Source organism: Corvus brachyrhynchos, unplaced genomic scaffold (genome assembly GCF_000691975.1).
Source record: "Corvus brachyrhynchos isolate BGI_N302 unplaced genomic scaffold, ASM69197v1 scaffold115, whole genome shotgun sequence".
In the NCBI taxonomy this organism is placed as follows: domain Eukaryota; kingdom Metazoa; phylum Chordata; class Aves; order Passeriformes; family Corvidae; genus Corvus; species Corvus brachyrhynchos.
The window spans coordinates 23,748,469-23,771,311 of NW_008239553.1; the positions used below are offsets into that span (position 1 = coordinate 23,748,469).

General features: G+C 44.8%; 1 protein-coding gene across 1 annotated transcript in view; it reads left to right on the forward strand.

Annotated features, from left to right (window-relative positions):
• IFT43 (intraflagellar transport 43) overlaps nucleotides 1-20,344 on the forward strand; it is a 49,721-nt gene extending 29,377 nt beyond the window's left edge. The window contains exons 5-10 of the mRNA XM_017741655.1: nucleotides 4,248-4,280; nucleotides 4,750-4,796; nucleotides 16,700-16,772; nucleotides 18,157-18,232; nucleotides 18,577-18,639; nucleotides 19,412-20,344. Coding sequence (XP_017597144.1) covers nucleotides 4,248-4,280; nucleotides 4,750-4,796; nucleotides 16,700-16,772; nucleotides 18,157-18,232; nucleotides 18,577-18,639; nucleotides 19,412-19,522 — 403 coding nt within the window. The 3' untranslated portion in view covers nucleotides 19,523-20,344. The remainder of the gene's footprint in view (nucleotides 1-4,247; nucleotides 4,281-4,749; nucleotides 4,797-16,699; nucleotides 16,773-18,156; nucleotides 18,233-18,576; nucleotides 18,640-19,411) is intronic.
• The last annotated feature ends 2,499 nt before the right edge of the window (nucleotides 20,345-22,843 follow it).

Genomic DNA, 22,843 nt, shown 5'->3' on the forward strand with positions numbered 1-22,843 from the left:
TCCCAGCCCTCTCTCCTCCTCCGCCGCGCCATACCGGGCTTTCCCGTCCGGCCGCCTCCGTATGCATTTTAGCAAGCTGCTGTAATTCCTCCCCTTTTCCTTAGCTGTGCTGCCTGCCCCCACACCTCCCCAGGCCGCATGAGAACCTCCGATCCTGCACAGTGAACCCCTTGGAGCCTGGCTGTGGCGCGGTGCAGGACGCAAGTGTGTCTGGAGCTCTCAAGAGCTGTGGACATTAAAAGATTTCAAGGACATTTCTTCCCATTCATACCAGTTATGTCCTCTGCTAAAATAGGTTAACGGTGTCTAATTAACCACTGCACATTGTCATGCTGCATAAAGATAGCATCCTGGCTGTTCTCTGAGCCCTGCCACTTTATCTCCATTTAGATCTCCGTGGTAGTCCATTAAATGAGAAAGAAACAGTTTAACAGAGATGATGTCTACATTGGAACTGCCTTTCACCCTTCAGCACAGAAGTTGCACTCAGCTCAGCTGTACATTAGGGGGGTGTGTGGGAGTAAAGTCTCGGGTTTGAGGTTTAACCCCTTCTCATTAATGTGGACGAAGGATTCCTCCTGGGCAGAACTGAGCAAAGACAACACTCAAGAACGAGATCAGATCCATATCCTCTGCCCCAAGGCAGAACTAGGAGAGAAACAGGTATTCTGTACTAGGAGTTACATACCATGGGGTTACACAAGGACTGTCAGGGTCTTTCACCCAGTTTCACAGCTATTCAACACTCTGAAATAGAGAGGGAGGGGTAAGCAGCTGGCCAAAACCAGAGGGAATATTCTGGGATTATGGTTATGTTTGGGAGTGCTGATGGCCTCTCAGGGGAAGGGAGTTTTAAGGGAACTGTCCAGGTAATGGAGTTGAGTGCGTGTTCTTTACCCCTGCAGATGCAATGGACTTGGGAGCATAAGTGAAAAAAACAGATGTATCCCTGTCTCACAAAAACGGGGAGTGGCTGGTGTATAATACAGCAGACTGAATGTATTTCTGAGCACTGCTCCTGGGATTGTATTGTTTTGTTTGTCTTTACTCGAGTGACTGTATCTGTAGTTCATATTCAATTGCTCATTTTGTAGCTCCTTGTTGCTGCCCTCCCTGGGCTGTGCCTGCTGCTGCAGCAGACAAAGCAGGGCAGTGCACTTCGTGTTGGTGAGAACATGAGAAAAGAGTAGGAAAGCTGTGTATGGCTTGAGTTTAGCCGGGTTTGTTCCATGTGTGCTTTCACTCACCACTAGAAAGCTCACAAGATGATTGAAGAGGGTGCTGTGTACCCAGACCTGCTATTCCTGAAGGAGGAAATGTTGGTCTCAATGTGTTGCAATTGGCATTGGTAAGATGAGACTATTCTTAGGAAGGGGTACTCCACAATCCTTAAAGCAATGTAATATCTTCATGAAGAAATCCTGTGAGGCTTTCCATAGTACTTGGAGGGCAAAGAGACAAGCAGGTGATTGGTTCTGCAGGAATACTGTCCCCATGTGTAGCTTAGCCCTCAGCTAAGTTTATGGAATGGACAGAACTGAAGGTGGGGCACCTTTTGAAGATCTATTAATGATTTCTCTTGCTGCCTTGAAGGTTTTTAACCTTAGGACACAAGACAAAGCTTGTCTTTCCTCTCAGAGTAACTTTGTTATGTAGATTTAAGTAATGTGATTTCGCCAAAAAAGCAAAAGACTAGTTAAACAAAAAATGTTTTGTGATTTTTTTTTCCTCAATCTGAAACAAGAGCCAAAAAAGTAATTTGGCACAAACAAAATGAAAGGAAGCCTTATAAAAAAATAGAGGAAATAGTGGGTTGCCTGGTATCTTCTTTGCTCAATCATTAAGGCCATGGAGAGTGTAAAACATACAATTCCTTACTGTGCTACAGAAGGTTCATACTATATTTTTGGGATTGGTTTCTACATGTGACTTATCAGCTGGCTTGAAATGCTAGTTTCATCAAATAATGTTATACCAAATCAAATATTAACAAACATATCTGGTACAGGTGACTGGAAGCAGATGTCTCTCCTAAACAGAAGAGCAGTCATTTCTAGCTCCTGCTCCAGTGCTGTCGATACATAAATGCTCTGCATAAACCACAGTACTGTCAGTGTGACAGACTTGCCTCACCCAGTGCCACCGTTGGGATCTGTGGCACAGGGACTGAGGTGTTTTCCTGAGGGTGCTGACCATGGGCCTGCAACTTGCCCTGGAAAGAGGAAGGAACAGTCTTGTTTGACAGGAGAGTTCTAACACCTGGGCTCTGGGATTAAAGGGGCTGGTAACAAATTACTATTTTTTCCAATATATAGTGTAGCTGTTTCATAATGAGGTATTTGCTTATTGTCCTGAATAAATCCTTTCCTAACAACAAGGGAAAGTTGAGAAAGCTTAAGTCTCAGAACATAAGCAAAGCAGTCTCTGCCTCTAGGACTAACATGACTGTCTTCCCTGTGGGCCACCTGGGTATCAGTCATGACAGGGAGCTTAGGAAGAAGAAACAGAATTTGCTTACAGGGATAGTAGGAGTGACCTTTTCTCCTGGGAAATATAAACATGTGGAGTGTTTTATTCCTGCCTGGAGGCAGGAGAAAAGATGTAAGGAGTGTGAGTACTGAGCAAGAGAATGTTACTTGGGGTTGGACAATCATCAGGAGTAACAGGATCACGCCAAGAAGATGTTAAATTGAACCCCCAGGAAATCATCTCACTGTGCAAGGCTGTGCAACACCATCATTTGGGATGTTTCAGCCGGAGAGGGCAAAGCTATGTGGGAACCAGTTCTGTGAAAGCATAAAGGAGGAATAAAATAGGAGAAATCTTGCATCATCTTTCTACCTCTATCTTCTCAGAGTCTAAATGCCACTGAGCACTGGTGGAGGGTTCTCTGAAGCCATCTATGTCTTTCTCCATACTATCAGAAGGTTCACAAAAAGTGTTTTGTACTACCACTGGGGAGAAGGATGGAGCTGGACAGTTCATCCTCACTGGAAGAGCTCTTTCCTAAACTCCCCAGTTCTGTTGCATTTCTGCTCAGATGCAGATGTCACCACACAGCTGCAACTCTGATTATAGCAGTTTTATTACTGGGCTCAGATCACTGATTCAGTGTAATCTTTAGCTTCTCACATTCTGCAAGCTCCAGAGAGAGCAGTAGAGACAAATTACTTCCTTCTCCTTGTACCTCTTCTCCATATAGCTAGACATCCTCTGTGCCCTGCTCCTTGCTCTTAGAAGAATAGATTATTCACAGGAGAGCTAGATGAAGACTGTAACTTGCTAGAACAGAGAGCAGATGAGGAGACACCTGTGCCATGTCACAAAGTGCTTTGAAAAGAGCAGTGCAAGGCAGGGCAACTTTTCTTACACCTTGGTGTGTCCTGGGACAGTCCATGTGATAAGGGAGAGCCCCATGTATTCTTTGTCATGGCACCCTGACCTCAGGGGAGGGGAGAATATTTATTCCCAACACACAGATATAAAACTTCACTCCGCAAAATGGCCAAAGCAATCAGCGAGTGATGGAGTATCTGCTAAAAAGAAACCTGGCATTTAATTAACTTTTCAAAGTGCTGGTTCAGCAACCTCCATGTTTTACATTTTGAATATTGAAGAAGCGTCCCTAATCGGGACTGAATTAGTTCTGGGGTTGCCGGGGTGGAGAGCAAGGGAGCTGCCATTTGCCAGTGCCTCCCCACCATGTTATTATTATGAACTCCTTTTAACTTGGCCAGATCAATCCTGATATTCTGCAGCAACTGCATGTCTGACCTGAGCTTGGCCAGCTCAGGTGGGACTCCTAACCTGAAAGGCAACCAGACAGTCTTTATGCACAACCAGGGGGAGGAAGAACCTGTTGACCTCACAGGAGTAGGTAGACAAGGTATAGCACCTTCTTCGTTCCTTAATGTGCCAACCTCTCTGCTCAGGTATGGTCAGCTTTACCTGCAGCTGATGGCAAAGGGGACAAAAAAGTATCTGAGAAACTAAAAAAACAGGGAATATGGTTCTTGCCATATCTGGGCATGGCTGTCTTTTGGAACCAAGTGGTTTTGTTTCAGTTTGTCGCACTCAGGGACTTTTTGATACACTGGCTTAATAGTCACTCAGAACTCTTTAAGGTGTGATGTGTTCTATCAGACCTGGTGCAGGAACTGTTTTACACAATAACAATTATATAGGGAAAGGTAAAGTTCTTAATTTTCTCTAGCCTTTCCTAAATATAAGTCTTCCTTGTCTTGCAGGTCAGGAAGAAAGCATGCAGAAGAAGTAGAAGAGTAAGTTCCCATTGTTACTGAGATTTCTTCCATAACTTTTACATCTGATCTGATCATCTGACCAGCACACCAAGATCTGAAAGTTGGGAAGGATGCAGAGCCTTTCAGGAATTCATGTCATGTGTCCTGGGATGGGGCAGGGCTGGTCAGTCTATAGTTCCCTGGATACGGAGTAGATGATGGCTCTGTCACTCCCATAAAATAGAAAGAAGGAAAATGAGAAAGCAACTTCTTTCCTCCCAGACCCACCCCAGGCCCTACTGTCTGCAGCCTAGGGGTTTGTCTTAGGTACCTCTTGATGAGATTTCTGCTGAGCTCAGCAATGAGGGGTATGGATGATCAGTCTGCAGGCTAAGCATACTTGGGAACTCTCTCCTTGACAGGCTGTGAAGCTTATGGGGAGGAAGGGGGCACAACAAGATGTTTTTCTGGGCTTGAAATTGAAATTCTTTCTTGTGCTTTGCTGCAGCCATCGTCTCAGACAGCAGACCATGGAGGCATCAGATGATGGAGGAGGTAAGGTATCACCTACTTGACTGCAAGAAGTGCCTTCATGCATGTCTGGGGGCTCTTCTGAGCAGAGGCATCTTGTAAGAAATTGCAAGGAAATGAACCACTCTGGGGGTAAGCAAATGTGGGAGCTGCTTAGGTCTCCCCAGATGAATGAGAGAGAGAGAGAGAGAGAGTAAAGGAGATGGAGAGGGAGGATGAAGAAATGAACCTGCAGTCTAACTCTGGTTCTTCATGAACACAGAATTATAGAGGACCCTTGGCAAGCAGGAAAGTGCTGAGGACACACTTTTCTCTGGAATTACTTCCATGGAGAATCGTGGACTGGGTCAAAATGAGAGCTAAAAGCATAAAAAAAGGTTAAGAGTGGGGAAAGAAGTCCCTGCTCTCCCCTGGTTTAGGTGATAGTATGCTCTGCTTAAAGCATCTGTTATCTTTTATGGCAATATCCTTGTTCCCAACAAGACAAGCACCACTCTCCTGGGGTCTTTGTCATGGTTGAATTCTTAATTTAAAAAATCTGCTTGCCCTAACCCAGGATCATAGATCATAAGCTAAACATAAGCACTGGTGTCCCATCTCATCCGTGTACAGGCTGCTATGAAATCTACTGGACTCCTGACTTAGCACTAGTTTTCTTTACAGTGTATATTACCAGCTCTTCTAGGACTGGATGAGTCAAGAGAAATCTCAGGAAAAATCCACAGTGTGAATTTCAAGACAAGCTCTAGACAACGGTAGGGAGCATAGAAATTCATTAAAGCCTCTATGAGGTACCTCAGTTTTCAAGGACTAAGAATTTTATACAGTGTATAAAAAGTTGCACCTGTAAAATATCACCAAGCATCAGAAGAATTATCTGGAGTCACAAAGGATCAGACATCAGTGTGGCTAATGAGATTAAATGAAGACTTATTTGGGTCTTCCAGACTGATAAAGCATTGCAACATATGACTGCCAGAAGTGGCACCTTTATAGCATTGGCATCTTCAGAACAGACTAAATTTTCCCCGTGGGAAGTTTCTTGGGCTTCTTAAATTTCAGTGTATGTCACTGAGGCTGGTAGTCTGTTCTGAACAGCTCTGACTGTTTGCATACATGCTGTCCTTTTTGTTGAACCTTGGTCATGTACTTGGAGTATGACTGTCTTTGCTAACCAGGCATAAAAATGCTTGCCACATGTTTGTTTGTAGCATGTGACTTTCAGCACTTCAAGACCTTGGGTAATAAACATAGCATAGAATTGATACAGAGCGTGGTATGAAGACATTTTGAATCCTAATACACTTCACTTATTTATCTGTGCCTAACCTAGGCACAGATTAGCAGTTGAATTTGGATTGTTTGTAAACTGGAGTTTGGCTTCGGATTAAATCTACGCATTAGAAGAAGGATCCTGCAAATCTGATACGGTTCCTACCCAAGCAGTTTCTGGTGCAAATATGCTGGGTTGTGGGTCTAATTTGCATATAGAAAATCTCGAAATGGATGGTGCATTGCATGGTTGTGGTCCTATTTTGACAGGGAGATTAAGAAAACTATTCTGGGAGAGGAGTTTTCCATGTGGGCTCAGCAATTGCAGTGAAGAAAAGTGACATATAAACAAACTCCAGAACTTGAATAAAGTTACTTTTTTGAATAAGCAGAGAGATACAAGTAAGTGCCTAGTGTAGAAGGCAGGGAGTAGCATGCAGCGGCTGTGGCTGGGCAGTAAATTGAGCTGTAGCAGCCTCGCCTTTGCATAGAACTGCACTTGAGTTTGTGTCCTTAACTGTAACCGTATAGCTCAGATTCTAAACATACAAAAATCAAGACATTGGTGTATGGATCCCCAAGGATGGGTCACGGTTATTTTGTGCTGCATAATGTGTTAGCTTGTACACCTTAATATGAACAGGCGCGGTTGCATAACGATTGCTGCTGTCAACCAATACATTTGGATCGCCTTCCTTTAACCTATTAGAAAGCTGAGCTGTACCATTCCATTAACATTGTTCGTCCCCCATCCAACCTTTTCATTAGAAGAATGAAGGACAAAACTATATGCCCTTAAAAAGGTGTTCCTGTGAATTTGGAATGTGCTCAGTTGTGATCTTTTATACATTACTTACACCCAGAGACTCCGAGTTTGGAGTCCATTTGAGAATGTGTTAAAAAAGTATAGGGCCTGTAGAGAACCCAGTTCAGCATGTGGAGAATAGAGGGAAGTTTGTACAGCCAAGTGGAGGCTTTTGGGCTTGATATGCCTTGTAGCTTCAGAAATAAAAGTGGAAATCTTTCACTGCTCCTGGCCTGTGTATGAAATAGCATCTGATTCCTTATCTCTGTGGGAATTTGGGAGAGAAGGACAGAAACTTCTTAGGCTGTGTGAAACGACTGAAACGGTATGGGAGATGGTAAGTGGGTGGACCAGACAGGGACATGCATGGAATGGTCTGCAGTTTCAGTACTTTGTTACAGTTGCACAGGGAAACCCAGAAGGTGGAAGTCATCCATACTGCACACTATAATATCCTTGAGATGCCAGCAGTGAAGAACTTTGGCTCAGATCATGCTCAGAATTCATTTTCTCCATTTCATATTTCTCTGGAGTCCAGGACAAGACAGCCCCTTTAAGAGGTTGCCAGTATTGAGTTATAGGAAAGCAAAGACTTGTGTTTGGCTAAAAGCACCATTTGCCCCTGTAAAACTCCAAGCTGGGAAGACAGTTTTGAAAAAGTGCAGTGTCTCTTCAAAAGTAGCTCTGGAGCATCTGGTTGATGCCTACAGCACCCACTGTGATCTTAGTCCCCACCCTCCTGAACACATGCTGGTACTCGTGAGTACTTGGGCACAGCAAATGGATAACACCTTTGTTAGTGGGTATGTGCCCACTGGACCTTGGCATGGGGGACCAGGTCCTCTGCATGGTGAGAAACCTGCTTTTGCAGGATTTAAAGCATCACACTTGAGGAATAATAAACCTTCACAAGCAACACAAAAGTGCTTAATTCCTAAAGGACAGGCCTAGTTAAGTCACTTTTGGCCAGGGGCAATTGGGGGCTTAATGCTTTGTATGTAGCAATTTGTGCAATCTGAGAGAGAGGAGTTTAAGGGTAATTGCTCAATTTTCTGTCCATGTCAATGGGGAAAATGAGCAGCAGGGACTGAGCTCTGTATGGCAGGGAAACTGCTTGAGATAGGAGATGTGAGATTCTCAGTGGAATTTAAAAGGTGCTATCTGCAGAGCACTGCTTCCTTTTCTGTAGCAGCCAGGAGCTTCTGCCACGTGCAGACTATCCTTTGTCATGAGGTGGAAGGGAAGATGGGACAACCAAGCTGAAGTTGATGGGCTTTCCCTTCCCTTTGCTCCTTTCTCCAGCAGGGCACAGAGGGCTTTGCTCTGCTTGTATGTCTCTGGCACAGAGCTAGATAGGGCTGTTTCCTGTCGGTATGAGAAATGCTAACATTCCTCCCCCACCTCAGCAATCTGATTTGTCCTTTGGCTAGAAGTTTCTTTGTTGTTACTTTCTTGTCCACCAGTTCTGCACTGCTGCATTGCATTCCCCCGATGTCTTTCTCCTCACTACTTTGCCCTTGGATTTTTCTCCTCAGCACTTTATGGGAACTTATTAGCTAAGGTTGTAATCCCTCTCCCAGCTATTCCCACATAGACTATTGCCCCGTCATCAGAAGTCCCTTTCTGCTTTCTCTCTGTTACCCTTGGGATGCATAGCTCCTAGGGCTTTTCTTGGAAGACTGGGATGTGATGTGTGATTTTCTGTCTGCAGGAACAACAGCTTGTTATTTTAAAGCAGATAGTGTGTGTGAATGAGACAGCTGATTGAAATGAAAGCCTGACTGTGCTACACAGACAACCCAAACCTGACCTGCAGGTGAGGAAAGCTGCCAGGAGACAGTTACTAGATCTGTGCCCTCAAGGCAAAACCCCTTTCTGCCTGCTGGGAAGCCTTCTCAAGGAAGCAGAGTGGATGATTAGACCTCTCTATGCAATGTCAAACATCTAGTAGGACTTCTTACCCTTCTGGCATGTGCCAGCAGCTCCTTTGCATTTGAGCAGGATGAGAGACCAGACTCTGAACAACAGAGGAGGAAGTGGGCAGATGCCATGGTCCCCAATCCTTCTGGGCAGTGATACCTATCTGTCAGGTGGGAGGTCTGTCATTCACAGCCATAAAATATCCAACACCTCTTGAGCTGCATGCGAATACGCACCAGTGATGGTATTGCTCCAAACAGAGCTGAGAATAGAGCACAGTGAGGGTTATTGTTTGCTCTATCATTCCTGCTCAATTTTGCCAGTTGCTTCCCTGGTAAGCTGCCATTTTTACAGAGCACTCCAAGTGCTGGTGGATTCCAGAGGCCATGAGCTGCAAGGATAGCTGCAGTGGGTAAGAGGGGCAGAATGCGGGTAATGGGAGGGCAGAATTTGCAGGAACAGTCAGGGATATGGCCAGTGGGTACTTCATAGGCTCAGAAGGCAGTGTTGGAGTGATCTGGGGAGAGCTAAATGGATGAAAAGTTCTGAGCATTAGTGAAATGGAGACAGAGTGAAAGACACAGTGTTTTGGAAGTGGTATGAATGGGCTGAATAGAAGGTTTTGGGGTAGAGAGTGTCAGTGGTTGTTGGGTGTCTGGGATTCTCCATTGTGACTTTGTGTGTGGCTCTGTCAGCACACCACAGTCCTCCCCTTTGCTGCTCCCCCAATGCACTACCCTGAGTCTCTGTGCAAGGTCACTGAAGGGCAGACTCAGCCCAGCCTGATGGTTTCCACTGAACTGTTGGTCCAGGCCAGTTTGAACTCCTCCAGTAACGCTGGCATTGTGATCTAGAGCCTCTGGTGCTGGAGGAAAGCTCTCTCTTGAGAGCCACAGTGGGCAGGGGAGAGAAGAGAGTATGTCCCAAGAGATTGTCTGAAGTTCTGTTTGAAGCAGCAGACCACTGGCCGAGGGACAGTGGGCTCCTTAATTATAAGGAAGCACATACAGCTTGTTGGGGACTGAAAATGACACTGTGGGGAAACATCTGCTGCTGCTAAATTCTGCGATATGGTTGATACACAGTCATATTGGGTCTGTGATTGCTGAGTCCATAAATGTAGTTGACGGACTAGGTTTACCTAAAATACCCTTTAAGAAAAAGCTCTTGAAAGATGATTACAGAATTGAGACACCATCATTTAAAACTGCCTGAGGCAAACTCCTTTGAAAATTGCAGCAGTGGAGGGACAGAGAGAGAACCGCGTAGCCCTTGATTGTAGTGTCGTTCCCTCAGGACCCGTCCCCCCTCCTCCTCAGTTTCTCATCTCATATGAGAGAGAGCAGCAGTAAGATTCCTCATCTGTCTTATGAAAATCCGATTCTGAGTGGCTCTGATCAAACCCAGCTGGCTGTCAGCAGTGGTGGCCTTGTGTGGAGGGAGGGAGGCTTCTGAGGAGTCGCTGGATGTGGAAGTGTCATGGGTGCTGCCGATCAAAGAGGCATTTTTTAATAAATATATATAAGAAAAAATAAAAAACCTAAGGATTTAGCATAAAAGAAATGTAGTTTGTCTTGTTTTTCCAGCATAACATGAAGAGGATGAAATAGAATCAGGCACGCCTGCTCCTGAACATACTTCCACAGGAGCATCCTGAGAAGCTGCTTTCCCTGCCCCAGTAATGCTCTAATGCAAAGTCCCTCATCTCCAGCGTTGTTGAAGAGGGTTTTGTGTTTCTGAGTTCACCACACCCTCTCCTGAGAGGACATGAGAAGGACACCTCATGCCTTCTCATCTGCTGCCCCACTACCTTCTGAGTATGTTTTAGCAGGGGAATACTGCAAAGGAACAGGGAACAGTCTTTAAAAAGAGGAAGACAAGAGGAAGACACATGTTACTGGAAAGGAGGGCAGGCATAGCACTCTGTCAGGGGGCTGTTGGTAAGACTAGGAGCTGTGTTACCACTCTAAATGCTGATAACCTCAGGAGCATGGTGGACTCCAGGTCTTGGGCGTGGCCTCCAGTCTCTCCCGTCTTCTGCTGATGATGAACAAACCTATGCATTAAGAGATTCCTCACCTTAAAAGCCATCAGTGTCTGCTCCTACTTCTTGCATAAGTACAAGCCATGCACTACTGCTTGTGAAGCCCTGCACTGAGCCCAGTGACTCATCTGACAGGGCTGTTCTGTGCCTCTTCTCCCACTTCGAATGACTGAAACTGGGCAGAGCCTTTGTGTCAGCAGCAGCCTTGGGAAGCAGCAGACATGCCTGATGCCTGTCCCCTGCAAGCTGTCAGGTGCAGAAGAAGCCATGCCACACCAAGTAGTCTGTGAAAGCACGACACTATTGAAGCAAGTAGAATGTCTCCCAGACCACCTGACCCTCCAGCCAGTCATCCGTCTAGCTGAGATGCAATATTATGCAAGGCAAATGCATAACCTTTTAAGGCAAAGCTGTAGGGTCAGTACTGAATCTGCTGTATGACCTTCCCTAGATCCTGTGATTCCTCTGGCACTCGCTCACAGGGTGACTTTTCCCATCAGCTTGGCCAGGTTGTGCTGTTACTATTCTCTTCTCAGAAGGGTGCTTTGGGACATGGGACACTCAGCTTATCTTCTGCTTATCTCAGCTGTTGAGACAGTGCCCTGGTAGCTGTAGTACTGCCTGCTTTTCACTCTGCTGCTTTCATCTCCCTGCTGGCTGATCAGGCAGGTACGCTGCTCCATGTTGGCCTACTAGTAGGGCAATTTCAGTCAGGGAAAGACATCCCTATGAAATTAATGTCCAAGCATCCAAAGAAGCGTTCTTTATTGTCTCCATTTGCCTGCTGCTCTCCTGAGAAAGCTTCCAAGAGGCTTCAAGCTTGTTTGTGTGCTCAGCAGAAGCTGTCTGTGTCCCTTGTTCTTTATGGTTTTTTGAAGATTTTTTTTTGCCTGTTGCTTTCCACTTTTTTATTTTCTTTTTTTTTCTTCTTTTTTTTTAATTCTCCATTTTTCCACTTAGAGAGAAAAATTATTTATTGCATTGAGATGTGCTAATTAAAGCCATTTTCTGGTATTTGGTTACTGAAGTGTTTGATGTCTCTCTGACAAGACCATGAAATGCACAGTGTGTCCACAGGGACAGAATTTGCTGAACACGGTGCTTTGTAAATGAGGGGACACAGTGTCGCAGCAGCTCATGAATATGAAACGCCCATGATGCTACCTCAGTGGACTTGGGAACACAGATGAATCCTGTCATGTGCTAAATGAGACCAATTTCTTTCACTTAACTTCATCTTCAATCAGACCTTCCATTTGCCTGTTTAAAATTCCCCAAACGTGATGCAGAAGGTAACAGCATTCAGTAAAACAAAGTTTTGCAGCAGCAGAGATATTGTAATTATTTCAGTTTTACATTTTATGAGCAAGCAACATAAAATTAGTTTCATTTTTATACCTGTTTGGTGGTAAGAGACTGTCAGCTCCAGAAGCCACTACCCTCTTTGTGTTCTCTGGATATGGTGGTGTGTGCACAGGGAGGGCAGCACAGTCCCCACAAGAGTGTCCATTCTGAACTGGCCTTTGAAATACTGAGCTAGTTGGGGAAAGTGGATCAGACTATGTGAGATGGAGTCTTCTTTGTTTATGGGTGCCAGGATGTGGGCTCAGGGTACTCTTAAAGCAGCTTAGGGAGTAAGCAGCAACCACACTCCAACTAACTGCAGGCCTGAACTGGAACGTGGTTTCTAGATCCAGCTTTGCCAGTAATTTATTGTCTATCCCTGGAAGAGATTCTGTCTGTCCCTTTTTATGTGCCATCTTGTATCTAGCAGACAGCTTAGTTCTTTGGGGCAAGGATCAGATCTTACTGTGAGTTTACAGGATTTTAAGAGACCCAGACTGCAGGTATTGCTACTAAACCAAAAATCAGCTCTGCTTGGTAGGGGAGGTGCAATTTACCAACTTTCAGGAGCAGCTGGGTATTAGATTGGTACAGGTTCTTCCACCTCCTGCTCATTGTTTTCTGTGGTTGTCTTCTTTGCCTGTCAGTAAGTTACTTGCTAAGAAGTCAAAAAGGTGATGGTTAGTAGATGTACTTTAATATGAGCACATAAAGCCCTCCTTTCTGTATGACTTGAAAAGCTGCTGTTCCTTTCTTATTGTTTGACTGTCTGCATGTAGCATGGGTTGCCTTCACTCTTTCTCCTTCATCTTCTCCTCCTCCCATTCACACCCTTCTGTCTTATGTCATTGGTGCCTTGCCATAACTTAGTCACGAAGCTCTTTTTGTGTAAGACCTAGCTAAGTTCAGCTATTGAAATAAAATATTATTCTTAATTATATGCTGGGGCTTAAATGTTCTGGGACAATCAGTTTTGTGCAGTGACTTAACTCCCCAGTTAAGCAACATTTGGTGCTGGTGTCTCCTGCCCTACCATAATTTCCATACGAGTACACTCATTTTGGTTTTATTGTTTGTTCACTTGTTCATAATAATCTGGGAGGTGGAGGGGAGTTTGCATTTGTCATCTAGCATTTGGTGCCCACTCATCTTTGCACAGGTCGTTTGTTCACTTCATTGTTCACTACATTACAGTGACTTGGTATCTGTGAAGGTGTGTTCTTTTGTGCAGTCATTTCTGAGGTTTTTCTACATGGGCATGAGAGCCTGGCCAGTAAAGTATGTGTCAAGGTTCTGCACCAAAAACACAGGTTTATGGAAAATGATCTGAAGCCCCCACACTATGAACAGGAGAGGCAAAATGTGGGTAACAGAGCAAAGCACACAGGGTGGGGGGTTTGTCATGCAACTTTGTTGTTGGGAAAAGATGCAATGTGAGATTGGGAGGACATTCACACACATTATTCCTGTGAACATTTCTGCATCTACTAATGTTACATGTAGAGCCTCCCTGCAACTAGTGGGAATATTAAAAGTAGAGCATATGCCCACTCTCCTGCAGCACAATAGCCCGTGTTGTGCTCTTCTCTCTGCAGCAGACACTGTGCTGCAGCTTAGCTATGTTACCAGAGCTTATAGGAAAAAAAGATGTGAGTCTCAAGAAGAGCAACAAAACAATTATTTGGCTGGAGAATGAGGGGGTAAGGTTGAGCCCTTGGTGATAAGTCAGAACTGAGACACTTTGTACAAACTGTGTACAAACTGTACAAACTGTACAGAGAGAGAAGGGAGAGGGATTGTGCAAAAGTGGCACCATGGGACTTGGCAGAGGGAAGAGGTAATTATGAGTAACAAGTGAAATAAAGACCCAAATATTTCAGGAATTATTTGCCCCTGATAGCAGTTAGCCTAAGGACCTGATAGTTTCTTAAAATTTGTGATATTTCTGTACTGTTTCCTGTCAGTCTCACAGTCCTAAAGGGCATTGCCTCTGCCTAGAAATGGGCAAGGCATCCACACTTTGCAGTAAGAACAAGCATGCACTGGCCTTTGTTGGAGGGGCTAGCAGGAGCCCCCAGAGCTTTTCCAGCTCTTCTGTCTGAAATATTTTCAAAGTGTCTATAAAATATTGGAGCCTTGAATTTCTTTTGGAAAGAATTTCCAAGTGATCGCCTGAATTTTGCTAATACAGAGTGGAGGTCATGCTCTGCAAGGGGTTTAGAAATCTCTCCATGGAATTCAATGGCAATGAGATAAAATCAGCACTGAAGAACCCAGGAGTCTTTGTGAACCTGCAAAATGGAAGGGACATCACTGATCAGGGCTCAAAGTTTACAACTTTTTCTAGTGTAAAAATAGATCAACAAAAACAAAAGAGAACTGGGAAGAGGAGACTCCTGAAATAGCTGCCAAAATGAGCACTGAGTGAAGAAATTCAGTTTTCTGCATACACCTTTTACATTTCTGCTGTCAAAGATGGATAAGGATCTGACCTTCTCCTGCTCCGTGGGTGAAGACAGCTCTGCTCCCACGTAGTTTTTAATTAACTTGTGTTTGCTGAGAAACGTTCATAGTCTCATCCTAAAAAGGATACATTAATTCAGGAGAGGTTAAATGGTTCTCATTTCCATGGTCATTTTGCTGGACTTCATGGGGCACCTCTGCACAGGGCTTCATTCCCCACTTTGGACCAGTCTCACCAGTTGGTTCCCTCCTTGGTCCGTGTTGCTTATATACAGGGATTTTCTCACACATTATCCTTGAGCAGACTTTACCAGCTGCTTACACGTTGCTCTGTCTGTCCCCTTTGCTTTTGTCCCCTAAATTTTGCTACAAGTTTTACCAAGAGCTGGGAGCCTCTGCAGGGAAAAGCCAGCAGGATAGCAGCTTCTACCAGCTATTGTCCTCACAAGCAGAGGTGGGGAGATCTGCCCCAAATTCCCAGCGATGCACAGGTGAGACATGTGCCTCCTCTGTCTTAGGGGCAGCCTAGGGGCTGTTGCTGCAGCTTCCCTTTTAAAAGTCTTTGGGAAGTTTGCTGCAGTTGGAAAGCCTCTTCGCAGGCACCTGCTCCTTGGGCGGCTGGGGAGCTAGAAAGCACAGCTCTGCTGAGGCCGGCCAAGCTGTCACTCCTTTTGCCGTGGCCAGGCGCTCGTGACAGCCCCTGTCCCGCTCAGCCTTCCGCCAGGCAACCAATTAGCGAGAAATCCCACTGTGTGGCCAGCTCCGGACGGCCACCGCGCCAGGGCCCGGCTGACCCGTGCCCTGCTGCAGCTGGGCCAGGGCCATCTCCTGGCCAGCGAGCGGGGGCACCGGCGGACGTGCAGCAGGGGAGGGCAGCTGAGAACCTGCGCAGCTCTGACAGGTGGCTGGACAAGGGGCTTCTCGGGAAGGCCCCGCCCAGAGCCCTCGGCACCATAGGTGGGAATGTCTCTCCAGCTTCTGAATATTCATCTCAGCCTGGGCTGCAAAACGGGGCAAAGCCAGGCTCAGCTGCCTGCTGCCATCCAGGAGTAGCGTTGCTGCACTGCTGGCAGAGCTGGGAGCAGACTGCTCATTCCAGTGCTGAAGGGGCCAACTTTGCCTGCACACTGGGCAAGCGAAACCTTTGCCCTAAGCCAAACCAGCTTCTCCATGGTCTGAGGGCTTGGGGTCTCTGGAGAGCCTTGGTGGTCTTGAGTCTTTAAAGGAGCTCTGTATTGCTGTACTCTGTTCTTGCTTTGTGCCTCCAGTTACTTTGCCTTCTCTTTCTCCTTTTTTTGCACTAACTTTTTGCAGTGCTTTGTCAAATGACAAACTGTGCAATACTTTCAGAGCCTTGCTTCTTTAGCAGGATGCAAAGTACACTCAGTTCTTCCTTCTGTTCTAAATTCTTTTGTTTCTAGCATCCTTTTTAGTTGGAGTAGGCATAGTCGTTGTGCTGGGAATACCCAGTGACCTTCAGCCATTCCAGGATGACACTGGAAATCAGGAAAAGGTTTGTGACAATACAACTAGATGTGTTCCCAAGTGTTTGTATCTGCTAGACCACCAGCACTTCCTTCCTGAGGAAGGTCACAGGCCTCTGCACAGCCTGAGACCCCAACAGCAGCTTCTTCAATATGTAGTTTTATATGTATTCTCTCAGTTTCTGCCCCACGTTTCATTTTTAACAGAGTCTAGGTGACTGGTGTCTGAATAAATGATAACACATAACAAGCAAATTCTTACCAGTTGATGATGGCAATGTAGGCAGCAAGGTTTAGTACATCTGGCTTCTCTCGCTTCAGGGTTGTGTTCAGATGCATAGTCCATGGCCTATAGAGCCCTACCTGGATTAATCTGCTCCTCTTGCAAGATTTCTTGTGACCCCAGACTTCAAAGTTTTATTGCCTTGTTTTAATGTTAAACAATGTATTTTAAATTATTTCTAAATAACCCTTTTGTGTTTTCCTCTAATAAGAAGCAGGGAGCTTTGTATCTGTGAAGCAAGAGAACCTTTGTCTTCAGTGAGAGGAGAGCACAACACTCCCCACTTACTGCTGCTGCTTTCTCTTGTTGCAGACATTCCCATAATCCCTGACTTGGAGGATGTCCAGGAGGAAGATCTGGCCATGCAAGTGGCAGCTCCCCCCAGGTAAGAGCACTGCCAGGTGCCCTCGAGGCTCTCATCAGCAGTGCAAACTGGCTAGTGAAATTAAACCCATCTTACTCATGCTCTTTGGATGTCAGCAGCAGTGCCATGCAGCAGGATTTGATGCTGTGTTTTGGACAGTAGGGGTCCAAACGGAACAGTGCAAACTGCTTGTTTCCTATTACATGGAGAAAGCAATTACTGCATATTCTCTCTATGTAAAAAACCTACATTAGAATAATGTATTTGATGTTGCAAAATTAAACTCTCAGAAGTAGGGAATTTCTTGATTTAAGGTTGCCTGCATAACTCAAACGTCTCCAATACACATGCATTATCACACACACTTTGATTATGATGGTCATAGGCTGCTTTGCCCTCCATAGCATATCCTTCTTACTCAAGTACGTAGTTAATTTGCAAAGTACCATCCTGTTGTTTGAAGGTGCTATCACAGTAGCCTTGGAGTCAGCTCAAGGGAGACCAGAAGGTTTTAAGAAATGAAAGTTTTTGGGGTTTTGTCTTAAACATACCAGGAAAGTCTTCTCTCCTCTATTGGGCCTATTGCCAAGGTCACAGACTGACCCTTATTTGGAAGGGTGGGATATCTTACTCCTGGCCCAGATGCCTCTCTCACAAGTGTGGAGTAGTTACTGTTAACAAAATACAGCTGTTAACAAAAATAATTGACACTTTATAGTAGTAAATTTAAAATTACTGTGTCTCTCACTGGAGTTCATTTCTTTTTGTCCTTTTTTTTTTTAATCACGCGATCTGTATTCATAGTTTTCCTGCAGTAGAAAAGACAAGTGATTTTCATGGACAAACACAAGCAAATGCAATTAATAGAGGTCTTTTCTATAGTGTTGCATCACCTGTGAAAGCGAGTGTGGTACAACAGTGTTATCACCCCACTACACCATGTTTTTCTTGGAAGGCTACATTTTAAAAAGTCATATTTGATAGTTCTGTTACAGCTCAGACTTGAAAATCCCAAAATCTCTACTATTCTGTAGCTTGTATGGTGTTGCTCTCAGAGGCTCCTTTGCTAAGGCACTGGGGCTGTTTGAATGCTCACTACGGTCTTCTTTTCTTTCTAGCCCTTGCAGCTAGTCTACAGATCTTCTTTTGGCATGCTGGTTTCTCTGAGGGAGTCCATGGTTGTTCCACATCCTATTTTTATGCATGTGCACAACCTGGTACATAGATTTGTCAATGACTGTTCATTTGCTGACTGAACTGTGCTTCTGTCTGGGTACATCCATCCCAAGGGTCTGCATGGGGGATGTGGACACTCAAGGCACCAGACTACTGTTCATGCCACCCTTCTCCTCACATGCGCCTCCACACTGACACAGGCTTGTTCTCTGACCCTTTCTGGCTGCAGTGTGCAGGTGAACCGTGTGCTGACCTACCATGACCTGGACAAAGATCTAATGAAATATGCTGCCTTCCAGACTCTGGTAAGTGGATGTTGCTATGGGCTGGCCAATGTGAGTCCCTCTCCTTCCGGGCTCATGTCATCCTCCACAGTGATACTCAGCTGCACAAAATACACAGACTAATCATCCAAAGAACTTGCAGTCTCCGTGTAAGTCTGTTCCTCTCTGCAGCATGGCTTTTGTACTTGTTTGTGCCTGTAAATAATGTGGATATGGTATCTGTTGCTCAGGTGAGGTTCTTGGAGTTGTCCTGAACAAAGTGACCCTTATGAGACAAATGTGGTGACATCTAACAAATGTATCTGGTGAAATAATCATGTCCGTTTTCTCAGTGTCTGTAAGATTGTGACTCTCTATGTTCATAGGATGGGGAGGTAGACCTGAAGCTCCTCACCAAAGTTTTGGCTCCAGAGCATGAACTACGAGAGGTGAGTCTTTGTTTTGTGGAAACACCAAGGTAAAAACTTCTTGTGTGTCTCAGACTGTACTAGGAAAGGAAGCCATGTCAGTGGGGTGGAGAAGAGATGTGAGGAGGAGCTGGTCCAAGCTGTTGGAGGTTTGATTTCCCCAGCAGATATTTTTAAAATAGATAGTGCTTTCTTGATGTCAGTTTATGGCATCGCTATGATTGGCCCCCTTCAGTATGAAGGAGCTAGTCAGGAAAATGTAAAGGGCCTAGTACTGTCAGAGATACCTGTGCTTTGTTTTGTCCTTCGGTAGCCACCATGAGCTACAGGTGGTTCTACAGAAAAGTACAGAGGGACAAAGGCAGAAAGCATTTGGGGTTTGGGCAGGGGGTTTTTAAAGCAGGACAGAACAACCTCAATACAACTGAGCTCAGGACTTGCAACAGAGGATTTCTGCAGCTTTGAACTGCACATGCTTCAGTAGAAGTGCAGAAGAGTGGAAGGGCTCCTTTCTACACCCTGCCTGGGAGTATCTAATATTAACAATTATATTAACAATTAATGTCCTTTTTGGAGTTTTGGAACATGAATAATTTTGTCAATGTTTTAAAATTGTAGCAGGGATTCACATTTCATTCTGGCTAGTATTACTGTTCTAGCCTGCTGAATCTGAGACTTCCCTGGTCAGGGCAGTTGCCTTTTGGTTTCTCTCTTTGCTGTTCTGGCATTGTTCAGAGAACTTTGGGTGACACCAGTAACATGTCAGCATGTTTGTCTTTTTTCCTCTTGGCAGGATGATGCCAGCTGGGATTGGGACCATCTCTTCACAGAGGTGTCCTCAGAACTAGTGACTGAGTGGGACATGGGACAGTCGGAGAGGGAGGACCACCTCAGTCTCCCGTAGAGCTCTGACACACCAGACGTCTCATACATCCATCCCCTGTAAATAGTTAAGCACTTTAATTTTCTATTCACTTGTTTGTATTTGAGAATTTATTTCAGACATGAAAATAAATAGGACCTTGCTTCATAGAAAAATTGTCCTGGGAGAAGTTTTGGTTATTTTTTAATAAGAACTTTTGTTCTCATAAGAAATTAAGAATTCTAAACACAGTAAAATATTTACTTACAAACAGTCATTGCACCTCAATAGCACCTCTACAGATAACTGCAATGGTCAATCTTTCCTCTGTGGGAATGCAGCCTGTCTAGAGTGGACCATCATACAATGGAGTGTGGTTTGCACTGATGGCTGTCAGAGAAGCTTAGGCTGATACGACTTGTTTTCATAGGACATCCAGGTTACCATCTTCCTCACAACAGACACCTCAAGTTGTCAGGATACCTGATTTACATTTCATCCAGCAGCCTCCAGCCTTTCCTTGTTAGCTTAACCTCTCTCTTGCAACATTACCTCTGTATTGACTCAGGAAGCAGCATCACCTATTAAACTGCCACTTCTTACAGCACCTATTTATACCTTGAGGTCTCCCAGCTAAATTCTGACCAGGCATAACCTCACTTAGCTTTTGCAATCACATGAAACCACAGCCCGAATGGAGATCGCTTCAGGCAATAGGTAGTTTGCAAGGAAAATGTTTATTCCATGTGTGTGAAAGAATGGAACCTGATGCTCTCAGACAAGGTAACTCCCTGGTGGGTGTCTCCTTGGAACCAAATAACTCACTCTCATTGTCATCTAAAGAAAAACTCATTTAGCTGTTAATACCTTGTCCCTGTAGAACCGTGGTCATTATTTGCGGGAAACAGTAACATTACTTCAAAACCAATGTCCTTCAAAGCCTTGTCCTGTTGGAGAATCTTGCTATGTTTTTCTGGGGAGTGCAGGTGCTGGGAGGAAGCTTGCTGTGCTGCTTTTCTTTGCTTGTTTGGTCGGTCTAATAGAGTACTGCATTCCCACTTTTGTGACAGCAGGACAGGTCAAATAACTCACTGTGAATTCAGTACTCTGCAGAATTTCAGATGAGAGTTGGTATGCCAAACAACTTTACCAACGAAAGAGAAGTAGTTAGGCCCCAGTCTGGGACCACAAAAATAAGGGGAGGCTTATCTGTCTTAAGGAGACACTAAGTTTTTTACAACCAAGACCTGTCTCCTATAACTAGAAAACTAGGTGAGGCAGAAGCTTGGGAGGCCATTGTATGGAAGATAATCTGAAAGTCTTTCTCTGAGCAGAGAAACCTGTTTTGGTAGGAGCAGAAACTTCCCAGGTGAGCTAGCGTCTACTTTTCTGTGACATTTATGATTCCTGGCCAAAGAGAATTTAGAATGCTTTGTACATCCCAGGAAAAAAAATTAAATTCAGCAAACTAAAATAGGTTAGTAAATCAGACAACAAGCCAGTCTGAGAGGAAAAAAAATGAGTGCTGTTGGCTACCTGTCTCAGCTGGGGACCCTGGGTGGGGATACTCTAGGGTGGGAAGCAGGTGTGTGTGAGCCAGGCCTGTGCCCAGTCTGGGACTTTGGGAACCTAGCAAATACCTGAGCAGAGCTGGAGAGAAGGGCTTGAAAAAAATGCCAATCTCATCTATTTTATGGCAGGAAGAGATAGCTTTGATCATTTAGTCTGACCTGCTATAGTATAGGCCATGGCAGAGTCCAGTGAGATGGGGCTGAGCTTTGCCTGTCTTTTAGAAAGGCAGATAGTATATTTAAAACTCTCTCCTGGTTAGTTTTTTAATAGATGATCACCATTATGGTTTAAAAACTGCTTTATTTCTAGACTCAGTTTTTGAGTTTCATTTTGTTTTTCTTGAGCCTGCTTGCTTTCACCGTTCCACAGCCACGCTGTCAGATATTTTCTCCTTGCTTCAGTATTTATGTGCACTGGGATCAAGTTGTCTCTTTAATTTCCTTCAATAAACTTAATAGACTGAGACTTGTTTCCATGTCTCTTCAACTCCTTCCACAGCTGGCAGAGGGGAGGTGGGTGTTGGGCTCCTGGCCCTTCTCCAGTAAGCTGTTCCCACCCACCTTCCTTCCACAGTTGTGTTTTGGTTGCAGTGTTGGGAACATGAATAAGACCTGTTGCTTCTTCTTTCTCAAGTCCTGGTGCTGTCACATGCCTGTTGCTGTCTTTGCTAAAGAGAAAAAATGAGCTGCTCTTTCATGCCCATGCTCATGGTGCTGCACCAGTGTGTATTGGCTGTGACAAAGCTGCCTCAAGAACCCGCATTTCTGACAAGTCCTGTGGAAAGAGCATGCAAGAGAGGAAATTTTTCTTGTAGACTGCAAAGGTGTAGGTCTGGTTGATCCTCAGGTGAGATAAGAAGTGAGAGCAGTTTTTAAAACAGTGCACCCAATTCCTAGGAACTCGGATCAGCCCTCTGGGCTGTGCCTGGCCAAGGCATAGAGGAGTATTCCCTTGCTGGTCTCCACAGACCCTGTATTGCAGAGGGGTAATGCAAGGTGCAGTGGTGTGCTTAGGGCTGGATAACAAATCTTTGGCAGAATCAGGGTTAGAAATTAAGAACCTCCAGTTCCCAGTTCAAACATAGCTTTCATATACCTGGCAAGTGTTTTCCATTTTCGATTCAAAGATGGCAATTCAATGTAGAGAGTCTTGCTTAGTCTTTGTTCCGCTCTGTACTTACATTGCTGAGGAAGAGCTGCAAACCTGTCAAAGTGTGTGTGTCAACAGCATGTTTAGCTCAGTGAGCTGGCGTGAGGTGTCTGCCCAGGGAATTGCTGGGATTCTGGATGGGTGTAAATATCTACCTGCAGATAGCTTCTGGCAGACTCAGAGCTCAATAGAGCAATACTGGGCAAATGGTGAGCCTCATCACGGGTAAAGTAAAAGAAGTGCATAAAAGAAAAATTAAATCTAGGTGCTATCAGTGTTAGAAATCTCTGGTTTTGCTTGTAATAATACATACGACATTTATAGACTTTCTTTGTTGAGATGCCTTACTAGGGTGTGGTTTGTCAGTGATGGGGGAATATTGGGGCTGAGACAGCCTAGGCAACACTGGAAAAAAAAAGGAGGAAATAAAAGCTGAAAAAAAGCCAGACCCAGCAGCTTTCCATTAAAGAACCTCTTAAAGGGACTCTGGCTGGCTGTTTTATTAAGTGTGACAAAGTGATTGGAGGTGGGGGGGAGCTCCTATGTTAATAAGTTGGAAAGGCACTGCCGTTCCTCTCTCCAAAGCATCTCAGGGAAAGTGGAATTAATTCATGGCATATGCTCCCAGCATCTGCCGCGGTG